Consider the following 15,352-nt stretch of genomic DNA (forward strand, 5'->3'; position numbering starts at 1 on the left):
CCCAGTACTTCACGGATCCCGCCTCTTTAATCAGTCTCGGGCCCTCTGTCAGCTCTCCGCAGAACCGCCACCGTCGATGCACAGGACCGTTGAAATCAGCGGGGCATGCTTTCCTCCTGCTGCGGCGGTGGGGCTCCCCGGTAGGTGACTGGATCCCGGACGAGCCCCCAAATTGCGAGAAACACTCCGTAGCCAATAACTTAGGCTCAAGCGAGGATCTCAGTGAAGTAGTAATTTACTCACGATTGATTGCAATGGTGGGCGCCCCACAAGCAGGAGAGCGCACCTACTAGTTCCAAAACACAGTTTATATGCTTTTTGATGACAGGACCCTCCCCTGTTTCCCCACTGAGGGGGTAATCCAGGGACCTTACTTAAAGATCACCTAATTCCAACCCCCCCTCCCCACGCCCTGGGCAGGGACACCTTCCACTAGACCAGGTTGCTCAAAGCCCCATCCAACCTGGCCTTAAACACGTCCAGGGACAGGGCATCCACCACTTCTCTGGGCAACCCGTTCCAGTGCCTCACCCCCCTCTCAGGAAAGAATCGCTTCCAACTATCCAACCTAAGTCTACCCTCTCTGACTTCAAAACCATTACTCCTGGCCCTATCGCTCCTCTCCCTGGCAAAGAGTCCCTCCCCAGCTTTCCTGTAGGGCCCCCCCCCCCCCCTTTAGGTACTGGAAGGCCCCTCCAAGGTCTCCCCGGCGCCTTCTCTTCTCCAGGCCGAACCACCCCAACTCCCTCAGCCTGCCTTCCTAGGAGAGGTGCCCCAGCCCCCGGTCATCTTCGTGGCCCTCCTCTGGACGCCTTCTAGTACGTCCACGTCCTTCTTGTGCTGGGGACCCCAGAGCTGAACGCAGTACTTACTCTAGGTGGGGCCTCACAAGAGCACAGCAGCAGAGAGGGAGAATCACCTCCCTCCACCTGCCGGCCACCCTCCTTTTGATGCGGCCCAGGATACGGTTGGCTTTCCGGGCTGCAAGCGCACGTTGCATTGCCGGCTCCGGTTGACGAGCTTCTCATCAACCAACGCCCCCAGGCCCTTCTCCTCAGAGCTGCTCTCAATCCATTCTCCGCCCAGCCTGGATTTGTGCTTAGGATTGCCCCGGACCAGATGTGGGACCTCACGCTCGTAGCCCCAAGCGTTATTTATGACCCTATCAGCTCCACCCCAAAGGCGCTGGTGGCTTTTGGGCGCTGCTCCCTGCAGGCAAATCCCCGCTTTTGCCAGGGCAGGCCTTACCTTTTCAGAACTTGCTCCACAACCTTCCCTGAGAGCCCCACTTCAACTGCTGGTGTTTCCGAGGGGGAAAGCTGCACCTCCCGTGCAGGGGGTGGCGGGAAGGAATACAAAGCCTGCGCTCAGCCCTGACGCATCACAACTGGGTTTCTGCTCAGCTGGGGAGGAAGCTTCTGGAAAACTAGGCAGCGCCCCCCGAGGCTGCCCAAGCGTGGTCCGCGGTGCCCTGCAGCTGCACGGAGAGCGGAGCTCAAACTGGCCCGACACGGCGGCAGGGACGCGGCCGTCCCCACACGTGCAGTTCCTGCCTGAGGAGGCCACAGCGCTTCTGCCTCTCTGACAGGCTTGGAGGGTAATGACATCAGAACACGCTCGCTTCAGTTTGAGCTTCCAGGCGGGCGCTACTGCCATCGGGATGGCCCACGGGGACGGGGCTGGGGGCAGGCAACCACAGGCAGCTTTAACATCTCAGTCCTCCCCGTCGGCCATCTCCCAGCTACCACGTGGGCCAATCAATGTGACCAGACACCAATTCACCCAAGGCAACAAAAATATTTACAAAGCTACATCTCTCTTCATAACTGTTTGTTGTTTACGGCTGAAACCAGTCCTGGGATAGGATATGCTACCTGGACCGAGCAAAGCCTTTGATGTGGTCCCTCACCACATTCTTCTCTCTAAATTTCACAGGTAGGGCTTTGAAGGATGGACTGTTGGGTGGATAAAGAATTGGTTGGCTGGTCGCGGCCAAAGGGTTGTGGCCAACGGCTCTATGTCTGGGCGGAGGCCGGTCACAAGTGGCATCCCTCAGGGGTCGGGCTCGGGACCGGTGCTCTTCAACACCCTTAGCAATGGCATAGACGACGGAATCGCGCAAGTTTGCAGATGACACCAAGCTGAGCGGTGCAGTCGATACAATAGAGGGAAGGGATGCCATAAGTGCAAGGCGTTGACCTTGGGCTGGGGCAATCCTAGGTATCTCTATAGGCTGGGAGAAGAAGAACTTCAGAGCAGCCCCGCGGAGAAGGACTTGGGGGTCCTGATGGACGAGAAGCTGGACGTGAGCCAGCAGCGCACGCTTGCAGCCCGGAAGGCCAACTAAGTCCTGGGCTGCATTAAAAAAGGGGTGACCAGCAGGGAGAGGGAGGAGATTCTCCCCCTCTACCCTGCTCTTGGGAGACCCCACCCGGAATACTGCGGGCAGGCCTGGGGCCCCCAGCACAAGAAGGATGTGGAGCTCTTGGAAAGGTCAGTCTCACCTCTGTCCCTGAAAAAGCTGTTGGAACAGCTTGTTCCGGATGCCATCTCCAAGCCACTGGAAGAGAAGAAAGTTATGAGGAGTAGTCAGCATGGATTCACTAAGGGGAAATCGTGCTCGACCAACCTTGTAGCCTTCTATGATGGCATCACCAGCTGGGTTGATGGAGGGAGAGCAGTGGACGCCATCTACCTTGACTTTAGCAAGGCTTTTGACACTGTCTCCCACGACATCCTGCTAGCAAAGCTGAGAAGGCGTGGGATAGACAAGTGGACGGTAAGGTGGGTTGAGAACTGGCTGACTGGCCGAGCTCAGAGGGTGGCGATCGGTGGCGCAGAGTCCGGCTGGAGATCTGTGACTAGCGGTGTTCCCCAGGGGTCGGTGCTGGGTCCGGTCTTGTTCAACATCTTCATCGACGACCTTGATGAGGGAATAGTGTCCACCCTCCGCAAGTACGCCGATGATACAAAGCTGGGAGGAGTGGCCGACACGCCAGAAGGCTGTGCTGCCATTCAGCGAGACCTGGGCGGGAAGAAACCAAATGAAGTTTAACAAGAGCAAGTGTAGAGTCCTGCACCTGGGAAGGAACAACCGCATGTATCAGTACAGGCTGGGGGATGACCTGCTGGAGAGGAGCTCTGCGGAGAAGGACCTGCGGGTCCTGGTGGACGACAGGTTGACCACGAGCCAGCAGTGCGCCCTGGTGGCCAAGAAGGCCAATGGGATCCTGGCGTGCATTAAAAGGAGCGTGGCCAGCAGGTCAAGGGAGGTGATCCCCCCCCTCTACTCTGCCCTGGGCAGGCCTCACCTGGAGTACTGTGTCCACTTCTGGGCTCCCCGGTACAAAAAAAGACAAGGATCTCCTGGAAAGAGTCCAGCGGAGGGCAACAAAGATGATACGGGGCCTGGAGCATCTTCCCTATGAGCAAAGACTGAGAGACCTGGGTCTGTTCAGCCTGGAGAAGAGAAGACTGAGAGGGGATCTTATCAATGTTTACAAATATCTTCTGCGTGGGAGACAGTGGGATTTCGCCACCCTCTGTGCAGTGGTTAGTGGGGATAGGACAAGGGGCAACGGCCTGTACTGGGTCTGGCTGGGACGTTAACTTTCCCTGCAGCAGCCCATACAGTGCTGTGCTCTGCACTTGTAGCTAGAACAGCAGTGGTATCACACCAGTGTTGTGTCTACTGCCGAGCAGCGCTGGCACAGCATCAGGACTCTCTCTAACCCTCCTAGGGGGTGGGCAAAAAAGCAAGAAGACAAACATCACCAGGGCAGCTGACTTCAACCAACCAAAGGGATATTCCATACCGTATGATGTCACACTCAGCAATAAAAGGTGGAAACAGGAAGAAGAGGGGAAGGCTGGGCTCTCGTTGTGAAAACGTCGGTCTTCCTCCCAAACACCGGCTACGCACGTTGAGGCCCTGCTTCGAGGACGTGGTCAAGCATCGCTCATTTGTGGGAAGTAGAGAGTAATTTCTTTCCTCTGCACTACTTCCACGTAGCCTTTATTTGTTTTGGTTTTTTCCTTTTTTCCCTTTCCCCCTTTCTTTTCCCCTTTCCCCCTTTCTTTTCCCCTTTAGTTACATTGTTTAATTAATAATAATAATCAATATTATCAAGGAAGGATCATATAGGACAAGGGGGAATGGTTTTAAACTAAGACAGGGGAGATTTAGGTTAGATATTAGGAGAAAGTTTTTCACTCAGAGGGTGGTGAGGCACTGGAACGGGTTGCCCAGGGAGGTCGTGGATGCCCCATCCCTGGGGGCTTTCAAGGCCAGGCTGGATGCAACTCTGGGCAGCCTGTTCTAGTGGTTGGCTAACAAATCAAGTTTCTTTATGAGGAACGGAGTCACAAAAATCATTTCATTTAGCAAGTTTCAAACACTAAGAGTATTTAATAGCATTTTAACGTTCCCACGCTCCAGTAAGCCTTGAATGTAATCGCGATTAAACAAGGAGCAGAGCGAAGCCATAGGTCTAACAAAGCACGAGAGGTGATCGCATTTAAAAGCCTTATGGTGCCTTTAGCTAATCCTTCTTCTAGTTACTGAACAACGGACTTCGTTTAGGGAAAAAAAAAAGACACTAAAAATAAACACAAAAAAAATAAAGAGAACGGCAGCCGAGTCTCGAACTTATCAGAAGCCGACTCAAGCATCCCAGAGCCTTCTACATCCTGTGGGAGGAATTCCTTCTCAAAGTTGCGAAACCCACGAGGAGGACCGAAAAGAAAGCGGTAGCAAAACTCCTAGGGTAGTCAAGAACAGGCTGACAAGCACCTGTCAGAAATTACACACGGTAGAGTTTATTCTGCCTCCTCCTCGGGACAGGGGCAGACAACAGACAATGCCTGGAAGCTTTCTTCCAACCTTATTCTTCTCTGGTTCTACATCTGCCAGTCCTCAACGCGGCTATTTCGCAATAAAAGGGCACGCTTTTATTCGGGAGCAGGGGGAAGATAGCAAGGCCTCAAACACACAGCACATCCTAGATCGTCTTAGGAAGACGGAGACCCACAGGACCGCCGAGCGCTTCTAGCTTCGCGTTCCAAATGAATGGGCAAACCACCACCTACACGACACTGTCAACGGACCAAAACATTCTACACACGTGCGCTCCAGGGAGACGCCGTTTTAACTTGCGGAACTATTTCCATCGGTAAGACACGCAAGACAGAGGTGATATCCCCATGCTCCATCTTTATTGTGCAAATGCTGCTCAAAAGCTCTTTATTACCCTCCACAGACAGCCGTCCAAAAAAAATAATAAATCAAACCTCAACAGGGGCTAGACTGATGGGCAACATATGAAACCTATTCGGCGGCGACCCGTACGCGTGCAGTGACGCCTGCGGTGCAAAAACCTTAGCCGGGAGGCCGGCCCAACTGACCGCCACACAGAATACATAGATGTACACGATAGTCTGAAGGGCCCGAGGGTGGGCATTCACAGCCATCCGGAATCCATTGGTCAGGTCCAGGTTAACAGCACACTTCTTGCCAACAACCACGAAACGCCCAAGAAGCTGGAAAAAGGAAATAACGTCACCTAACGTGCTGTGCCACGACGCACAGAATGAACGCGAGCGGAGAACCACCCACAGAACACGGTTAGCTAATCCTTCACAATTCAACCGCCGCTCTTTGAATTACCCTCTAGACAGTAACAGACTACAAAACAGTCACAGAAGCTGAATTTGTCTTGGGGCTTAAAGCCCCCGTCATAGCTTCGGGCAACGTAAGCCACTCTGGCGGAAAATAAAAGCTTCACGGTGCCTTTTCTCTTGCGTGGGCTCACAGAGCCTTGGAACTTGACTTGCATAGCTAACAGCGAAACAAACACCCAAGCGCCGCTCAACCAGCTTTCCCTTTCCTCGCCTCTGACCTGCCCAAACCCCAAGCCCTCTTCTGCATAGTCAAGGCACCACCCCCGCTGTCCGGAAACCGTGAAAACGGGCATCAGACCGCACGCCGGAACAACGCTGCTTTTTGCACTGCAAGCGCGTAGCTGGAGACGAGCATCGCTTTATATCACTGCTCTCAGTCAAAAAGCTCAACTCCATTACAAGCTAGAGGCGAAAGACTACAGCATCGGACAACCCCAAATAGCCTACTGTGCGCCCCTCTGCAACAGCCAGAGGAAAAGAGGGGACGGGAAAGAGTCTAGGAAGTTACAAACCTGTTACAGGTACAGCCAGCCTAGCAAACAGAAAGCTCCCACAGTACTCACGGGTCCGCCAGAATCGTCTGCTTCACATAACCGGACAACTGCCTTCTCAGGAAGGACTAGGAAAAAACACTGGAGCCTGAGGCGAACTATCACGGAACGCAAGGCACTGGAGGAAGAGTAAACAGTTAAAACCTAGTCGGCTTCAGAGAAAGGCAACAGCTTAAGCAAATCACTATGCCCCACTGAACTCGTCCTACCGAAGCAGATTATCAGGCGCCCCAAACGCGCACGACAAAACAGCGATTCTTCTTAAGCGAGCTTTGAATAGGCAAAGTTCTCTACCTTCTACGCACAAGACACACAAGCGGCAAACAATGGCTAACTGTCCTTCGGTTATGTCCAAATATTGCCTCGGCCAGAGGCAGGAAGGCATCTTCAAAGAACCTGGAGTAATCCGGCTGAGGCCGTATTAACTCTCCGTCCTCGAGAACGCCACGTACTCAGGGGAAGGAACGTTCCAAATTAGCCCGTTACGGCCGGACCGACGTCAGACACCTCCAGACCGAGGCCAAGGCATCACCTTCGAAACACGAATACCACCGGCCTGTAGGAAACCATCAACTCGCAACTACTTGCGAGGGAACTCCCCAAATCACCAGCAGACAGAAACTGCATACGGCGCCAGAAGCAGGATCCAGCGCGCTGTCCTGGTTTCAGTTAGAACAGAATTAATTTTCTTCCTAGTAGCTGGTGGAATGCTGCGTTTTGGCTTAGGATGAGAAGAGTGCTGATAACACCCCGATGTTTTAATTGTTGCAGAGCAGTGCTTATACCAAGCCAAGGACACCTCAGACTTTCGCTCTGTCCTGCCAACAGGCAGGCTGGGGGTGCAGTAAGAGCTGGGAGGGGACAGACCCAGGACAGGTGACCCGAACTAGCCAAAGGGGTATTCCATACCATCTGACGTCATGCTAAACAATATATAGGGGTGGCTAGCCGGGGGGAGGGGGCCGGACTGCTCGGGGTTAAGCTGGGCATCGGTCAGCGGGTGGTGAGCAATTGCATTGTGCATCACTTGTTTGTACATATTATTATTAGTAGCACTATTATCATCATTGTACTATTATTATTATTATTATTTTCCTGTCTTATTAAACTGTCTTTATCTCAACTCACGGGCTTCACTTTCCATTTCTCTCCCCCGTCCCAGAGAGGGAGGGGGGAGGGTGAGCGAACGGCTGCGTGGTGTTTAGCTGCCAGCCGGGTTAAACCACGACACGCGCAAGGTGACGGGGGCAGCGAGACAGCCGAGTACTTCAGGTTAGCGACTTCCGCTATTTTTGTTTTAGATGCGACTGAAACACTGCCGATAAGACTCGATTCCACAGATGCTTTGTACTTCTTACTCACCATCGCCTTTCACTGCACGACAATCGAGAATTATAAGCCTTCCTCACGCTCCTCCCTATAACATCGCTCAACCGTAAAACAGGCCTTCGGTACAGCGAGCTAAGCAAATTCAAGACCATTCGCTAGAGCCAACTACGCTCCAAAAGCGGTTCTAAGCCCCCGCCCCCTCCCCCCACCTCAAGTTGAGACCAAGCGAGAAACTGCAACTAATTCGTCCTCCAGGAAACGCGTCGCACTAAGAGCGGTCAGAGTAGGTTGTCTGCTCTCAAGTCACTCATCAGACTCAAGTTAACGGCCTGGTTCTCCAATCAAGCACAGCGTTCAGGTTACATACGTTGCTGCAGCCAGTACGGCCGAGTCAAAACAGACGCGCGTGCGCACACACACACACACGCACGCACACTCCTCGCGCAGCCTTCACCACGAAGGAGACAGGAAACGCGCCCTTTCGTAAAGGCGGGGCGCTACCGCAAGCACGGTTTCCGGAGAGCAGTTGAACGCTTCCAATACTCCAAACGGGCGGCAGCTGCAACATTACCGAGACCTATTAAGAAAGCGCTGTTCCAAGCAACGCGCCAACGCTTTGAGCAACCCGATCTAGTGAAACACGTCCCTGACCGCGGCAGGCGGGTTGGGCTAGATGATCTTTAAGGGTGCCTTCCAAGCCAAACCATTCTACGAGTCAGCACGCAGAGCGGGCAACGCAGCCCCTTTCACTAAGGGCCTGTTTTCCACGCTGCAGATAAACCCTGCCGTCAGAAGCAGAGGAAATCCCTAACTGTCCTATCTTTAGCATTTCAAACTTAAAAACAGCAACAACGGTTATGCTGGACACTAACTTAGAGTTAACACCTTGCAGATAACATCTGCAATTTTTTCATAACTCTCAGCAGCTGCTCACTTAGTTCCTAGCACGTTGCGGCGCACCAGCATCAGTGAACCTTGCCAGCGTGCTCTTATCACGGTCCACCTCCAGCACGGAAATGAGAGCTGGGAAGCTCTCGCAGCCTGCGGGATTGACTGGTTTCTAGGTGTTTAAGAAAGCTAGGAAAAGCTGCAATTCTTCCCTTTCACAAGCCACTTTGGAGAGAGCGCGCGCTCGTGTGCGCGGTGGGGGTGGTGCCATAACCAAAGCCTAGCACAGCCGAGCCGGGGCGTCTCTAGAACGCTATCACGAGGCGCATCAAGACCTGCATTTCTGCTACGCAGAAACGACTGATTACGGTCACTACTGCGATGCTCACTGCCTATATGCATACAGTCCGAACCCCCAAGGAGACCGACTGCGCCGGCGACCCAGTACGCGCCGTGGCACCCCGGGGGCAGGCACCGAAGAAGCGCGGCGTTTTAGAGGCGCTGCAGTAGAGAGCGCCACGAGCCGGAGAGACCCCGACCGACCGACCGACCGTCCGTCCCTCCCTCCCTCCCGCAGCAAGGCCACCACCCGCCCTGCCGCACTCCCGGGACCCGCGACGGGCCCTCGTTTCAGAGGGCCTGCGAGCGGCCGAGGGAAAGGAAAGGAAGGAAAGACTCGCACAACAACGCCGCGGCTACCTCCTCGTCCACGACCGCTCATCCTCACGGAGAACGTTGGCGGGGACCTCCTTGCCCTTGCAGGCGACCTCTCCGAAAGCTCCGAAAGCAGCGGCAGCGCCGCCACCGGGCCAGGCGGCCTGCGCCCTAACAATCCCGTCGGCCATGACGGCGCCCGCTCAGTACAACGCCCCCTCGCTTCCCGCACTCGGCCCGGCCCTCCGCGGCGCTCATTGGGCCGACAGATCGCCGCCGACCGCCCCCGCGCCTCGATTGGCTGCCTCGCCTGCCCTCTTCCCTTGTCCCCGCCCTCTCGGCGGCTCCGCTCCCGTCGACCCGGTGCTTATCGGCGCTCAGGGAGGTCGCGTGCCCTCGGGGCGCGGAGGGAGCCGACCGGGAGGGAGGAAGTGGGCGCCCGAAAACGGGCTGGGCGGCTCCGCGGAGGGAATCTGGGCCCTGCACGGCTGGGAAACGAGCTCCACAGAACAGGCGCTCCGCTCATAGAATCATAGCGTGGCTTGGGTTGGAAGGGAGGGCGAGAAACACTCCGTAGCCGATAGCTTAGGCTCAGGCGAGGATCTCAGTGAAGTAGTAATTTACTCGCGATTGATTGCAATGGCGGGCGCCCCACAAGCAGGAGAGCGCGCCTACTAGTTCCAAAACACAGTTTATGTGCTTTTTGATGACAGGACCCTCCCCCGTTTCCCCACTGAGGGGGTAATCCAGGTTCACAATCTATCTGATGTGGTAATGTTTCTTCACTTATCTGACTTGACACCGCCATTTTCACCTAATTGTCCTAAGGAGTCTGGTTGTCTGCATTTTACGAGGTCGCCTGCTAAGCTTTCTTATCACTGCAAGCATATCTCAGTACCACGTTCCTTCCCTCTAAACAGCGGAACTCTGCAAAAACAACGTTTCTATTCCCACAACAGGTACCGCAGGTATTTGCATTCCTTGTATAACCGAGTGTATTGGGCTGGTAAAACATGGAATTATTAAAATCCTCCACATATCCCCCCAGTACAACCATCCCAATTTTAGTAAGCCAATCAACACCCATAAAGCACGCCCCCCGATAATCCTCCTAGATCGATTCCATAGCGAGTTTGAACTGGGGCACGTGCAATTTTCTTCGTTTCTTTTACAAGATCATTTACAGCTTTTCCTTCTGTTGTGGTTTAAGCCGGCCGGCAGCTAAACACCACACAGCCGTTCGCTCACCCTCTCCCCTCCCTCTCTGGGATGGGGAGAGAAACGGGGAAACGGGAAAGCGAAGCCCGTGAGTTGAGATAAAGACAGATAAATAATAACAATAACAATATTAACAAAGACAATCATTATGATAATAGTATTACTAATAATAACGTAGAATCATAGAATCATAGAATATCCTGAGTTGGAAGGGACCCTTAAGGATCATCAAGTCCAACTCTTGACACCGCACAGGTCTACCCAAAAGTTCAGACCATGTGACTAAGTGCACAGTCCAATCTCTTCTTAAATTCAGACAGGCTCGGTGCAGTGACCACTTCCCTGGGGAGCCTGTTCCAGTGTGCAACCACCCTCTCTGTGAAGAACCCCCTCCTGACGTCAAGCCTAAATTTCCCCTGCCTCAGCTTAACCCCGTTCCCGCGGGTCCTGTCACTGGTGTTAATGGAGAAAAGGTCTCCTGCCTCTCGACACCCCCTTACGAGGAAGTTGTAGACTGTGATGAGGTCTCCCCTCAGCCTCCTCTTCTCCAGGCTGAACAGGCCCAGTGACCTCAGCCGTTCTTCGTACGTCTTCCTCTCAAGGCCTTTCACCATCTTCGTAGCCCTCCTCTGGACACTCTCCAACAGTTTCATGTCCTTTTTATACTGTGGTGCCCAGAACTGCATACAGTACTCGAGGTGAGGCCGCACCAGCGCAGAGTAGAGCGGGACAATCACCTCCCTTGACCTACTAGCGATGCCGTGCTTGATGCACCCCAGGACACGGTTGGCCCTCCTGGCTGCCAGGGCACACTGCTGGCTCATATTCAACTTGCTGTCTACCACGACCCCCAGATCCCTCTCTTCTAGGCTGCTCTCCAGCGTCTCATCGCCCAGTCTGTACGTGCAGCCAGGGTTTCCCCGTCCCAGGTGCAGGACCCGGCACTTGCTCTTATTGAACTTCATGCAGTTGGTGATCGCCCAGCTCTCCAACCTGTCCAGATCCCTCTGCAAGGCCTTTACGCCCTCATTTGAGTCCACAACTCCTCCAAGTTTGGTGTCATCAGCAAACTTGCTCAAAATACCTTCTATTCCTACATCCAGATCGTTTATAAAAATATTGAAAAGTACCGGCCCTAAAATGGAGCCTTGAGGGACCCCACTGGTGACCGCCCGCCAGCCTGACGCAGCCCCATTTACCATAACCCTTTGGGCCCTGCCCGTTAGCCAATTGCTCACCCATCGTATGATGTTTTTATTTAGCTGTATGGTGGACATTTTGTCCAGTAGGATCCTATGGGAAACCGTGTCAAAAGCCTTGCTGAAGTCCAAAAAAATCACATCAGCTGGTTTCCCTTGGTCCACCATACGGGTGATCTTATCATAAAAGGAAATCAGGTTAGTTAGGCAGGACCTACCCTTCACAAACCCATGCTGGCTGGGACCAATGACTGCTTTGTCCCCCAGGTGCGCCTCAATAAGTTCGAGAACCAACTTCTCCATGATTTTACCAGGCACCGACGTGAGACTGACAGGCCTGTAATTGCTAGGGTCTTCTTTCTGACCCTTCTTGAAAATCGGCACAACATTTGCCAGCTTCCAGTCTACCGGGACCTCTCCAAATTCCCAGGATCGTTGAAAAATAATTGAAAGAGGTTCCGCGATGACGTCCGCCAGCTCTTTCAGCACCCGGGGATGAATCCCATCCAGACCCATGGACTTGTAGGGATCCAGGTGGAGTAGCAAATCCTGCACACGTTCAGGGTCAGTTGGGAGTTTGTCATCCCCACCGTCCCGGTCCTCCAGCTCAGGGCACCCTGGGTCCCGAAGCCCATCATGGGCATTGAAGACAGAGGCAAAGAAGGCGTTAAGCGTCTCTGCTTTGCCTATGTCATTGTCTGTGAGGAGACCTTCCCTATCAAGGAGCGGCCCTATGTATTCTTTAGTTCTCCTTTTTCCATTCACATATCTAAAAAAAACCTTTTTATTTTCTCTCACAGACACAGCCAGCTTCAACTCTAGCTGTGCTTTATTTTTTTAACGTGTATGTGTTTTTTTTAACGTGTATGAAACAAATGATGCACAATGCAATTGCTCACCACCCGCTGTCCAATGCCCAGCCTAACCCCGAGCAGTCCGGCCCTCCTCCCAGCTCTTGCTGCACCCCCAGCCTGCTTGCTGGCAGGACAGAGTGAGAAGCTGAAACGTCCTTGGCTTGTCCTTGGCTTGGTGTAAGCACTGCTCTGCAACAATTAAAACATCAGCATGTTATCAGCACTCTTCTCATCCTAAGCCCAAAACATAGCATTCTACCAGCTACTAGGAAGAAACACCTTCATCACCAATCTATAAAACAGCAATTACTAAGGTTAAATTTTCCACAGACTTCTCCTTCTTGTGCAAATAATCCAAAGCTAAGCGATTTTGATACAAAGCAGCCCTCATCTTAGTATTTTGCTTTGCAATTAATCCGAGTGCATCTCCGGTTTTATTTACAACTATTTCTATTACAGCTTGTAACCTAATTATTCTATTAAGCATATATATTGGGGTCCTATAGCCCCAGGATACGTCTTCTGCCCACATAGCTGGATCATGTCATAAGTAGCTCAGTCCCAAAAGAGGACTATAATCAAAGTTTACAATTTATTAAAAAAATAGAGGTAAGCAAACAGCGCTGGGTGCGCCGGGAGTCTCCGCTCCACCTAGTCGCACACCCGTTACATCAAGATGCTGATTTTTTATGCTCCTAGACTAATACATATTCATTACTATTTCTAAAAAAAAAAAAACACAACACAATGGAATTATTATAATTAGTTCCGGAATCTGAACCCTCCTACTGGAGCATGCGTATCAGTCTCTGGTGGTCCCTCTGGGGGTCTTCCATGATGAAGGCTCATAGTCTTCCTCTCCGGCTTTTTTTTTTTTTGTCCTTCTTCTTTGTACTCCTTGGCTGCATGTCAAAAGCTTGCACAGCGTTCCCTGCGAGCTTTGTCTTTTAGCCGTCCTTCAGCTTTTCCCTTCTCCTTAATCTCCTGGCCAGATATCAGGGGCTTGCATAGCGTCCCGTTCAGAAGTCATAACTGTTAGCAGTTGTTAGCAGTTGTTCTGAAACCCCCAGGTATCAGAGACTTCAAGGAAAGAACATACGAATACATTTTCCTTCAAGCTCTCTATTGACACGCATTGTTAAAACATTCCTCACAATCCCTTATCTTCTTTTTAATATCCTCAATTCGTGTCTCTTTTTCAACTTTTGTCATTAATAACTGGATTTCATCAGTCCGTTCTCGGAAGGTCCAATTCTTAAGCAGCATAATTGACATATCCCCTTCCTTTTTTAATGAAGTCATTACAAATGTACTATTTATCATCCGGCGCATCAATAATGTAAAGCAAGGTATCATACAAGGTATGAATAATAACATCATTACAGCACATAAAAATAAAAATAACATCCTTTTAACCCATGGTCCACCAGGCAGCCATGAAAATAAATCCCAATCCATACCCTTCCAAGTTTGTGCTGGGACGTGGGCCAATTTTCTAATTTCTTTTGTTATCTGTTTAACCACTTTCCCATTATCGTCAATTTGTAAGCAACAATTAGAATCATTTAGTTTTCCACACCCCACCCCCCCCTTCTGCTAGTAAATAGCAGAACAACATTCTATGTTGAAAAATAGCATTCCTCATCTGGGTGGACTGGTCAGCTAAAAGATCCAAAGCTGTCGCTGTTTGATTGGTTATTATTTCGAGGACAGCTTGCAACCTAATTATTCGATTCAAATTATAAATAGGTTCTCGGGCTCCAGATATTACCTCATTCGGGTTCCAGGTAGCTGGTCCATAATACTGTATGATTCTTTCAGGGGGCCATTCATTTTCTCTCCATTTTTGAGCACTACCTCCGGCTAAGGAAGCATCAATAGATCGTTTTTCTCTATTCAGATCATCATATAATTTTATTCCTAAGTGATTTCCTTGTATTTGTGACAATAAAAAGAACAAGGGCCTTATGTACCCCACATAGCATATTCCTGACCAGTCCTTTGGTAGCCTTTTATAGGCCTGTTTGCCACACACCCAATAATGTCCCTTTAGAGCCCACGTCCCATTTGGAAAAGGACCGTCCCATTCTCTTTTATTCCTTGGGGCGTGAAAATACAAAGTGTTTCCGTTACCAAGCGGTCCTGTTACAATGTTTGCCCCATTAGTACTCATATATATATACACCTCCAAGCTCCCGCACTAGATTCCCACTCACAATGACGACTAAGTTCTCCTTCACGACTTGTCATATTACGAGCTGACCAGAAATGTTTAAAGAACACTTGTGTCCCATGCTCATTTTGCCACCTCCAGCGGTAGACTCTTACCACATGCTGCTCCCTAGTGGTGTTATCACGCTGACAACTCAGGATTTGAACGTCGAATTGTCCCTTTGATTGTGCTCTTGCCATGGCTTCACATCCAGGTCCAAAAACTTTCTTATATGAGCATTTCAGCCAAGTCCCGTTTTTCAGCTGGACATGCCTAGCATTCCATTTCCTTTACTTGCTGTACAGTTTATAGGTCCACATTCAGGATCAGTACATTCATACCCAGGAGATAGAGCCCATTTACAAACGCTTTTTCCCACCTTTACTGTTCCTGTTCTGTTTAAACAGTATATACCTTTCTCTGACGAGTGCAATTGCCACGGGCCTTCTTCCTCTTTCCAGAATTGTGTACCATTATGAACTTCACTCAAATTACTAACCCACCGCTTAGGTTCAACCGGGCCAGCTACCCAGGGCCAACTTTCAGCTCCCCCTGGTCCCCCACAAACCCAGCAATTGCTAAGGTTAAAAGCCTTGGCCACTTCCTCCCCCAGAATGAAAAAGTTATTCCCATGGCTTAATTGCCCTTGTAAAAATAGTACCAGGAAGTATAACATCTTTCTGCGTCGTCCAGGGGGTATCGTGGGGGTGTGAGAAACGCCTTCAATCAAGGGGTTGGGCCCACTTCCAGGATCTATTTGAGCTTGGG

General features: G+C 51.5%; 1 protein-coding gene across 1 annotated transcript; it reads right to left on the bottom strand.

Annotated features, from left to right (window-relative positions):
* Positions 1-4,318: 4,318 nt before the first annotated feature.
* LOC309889494 (adenosine 5'-monophosphoramidase HINT1-like) lies at positions 4,319-9,292 on the bottom strand (the record flags this gene model as incomplete). The annotated part of the gene is made up of 4 exons (XM_082782346.1): positions 4,319-4,345; positions 5,404-5,538; positions 6,243-6,348; positions 9,147-9,292. 4 exons carry the CDS (start codon positions 9,290-9,292, stop codon positions 4,319-4,321), a joined length of 414 nt encoding a protein of 137 aa, XP_082638472.1.
* Positions 9,293-15,352: the final 6,060 nt, after the last annotated feature.

This window comes from Aythya marila (assembly GCF_965140915.1).
Source record: "Aythya marila genome assembly, chromosome: W".
NCBI lineage: Eukaryota > Metazoa > Chordata > Aves > Anseriformes > Anatidae > Aythya > Aythya marila.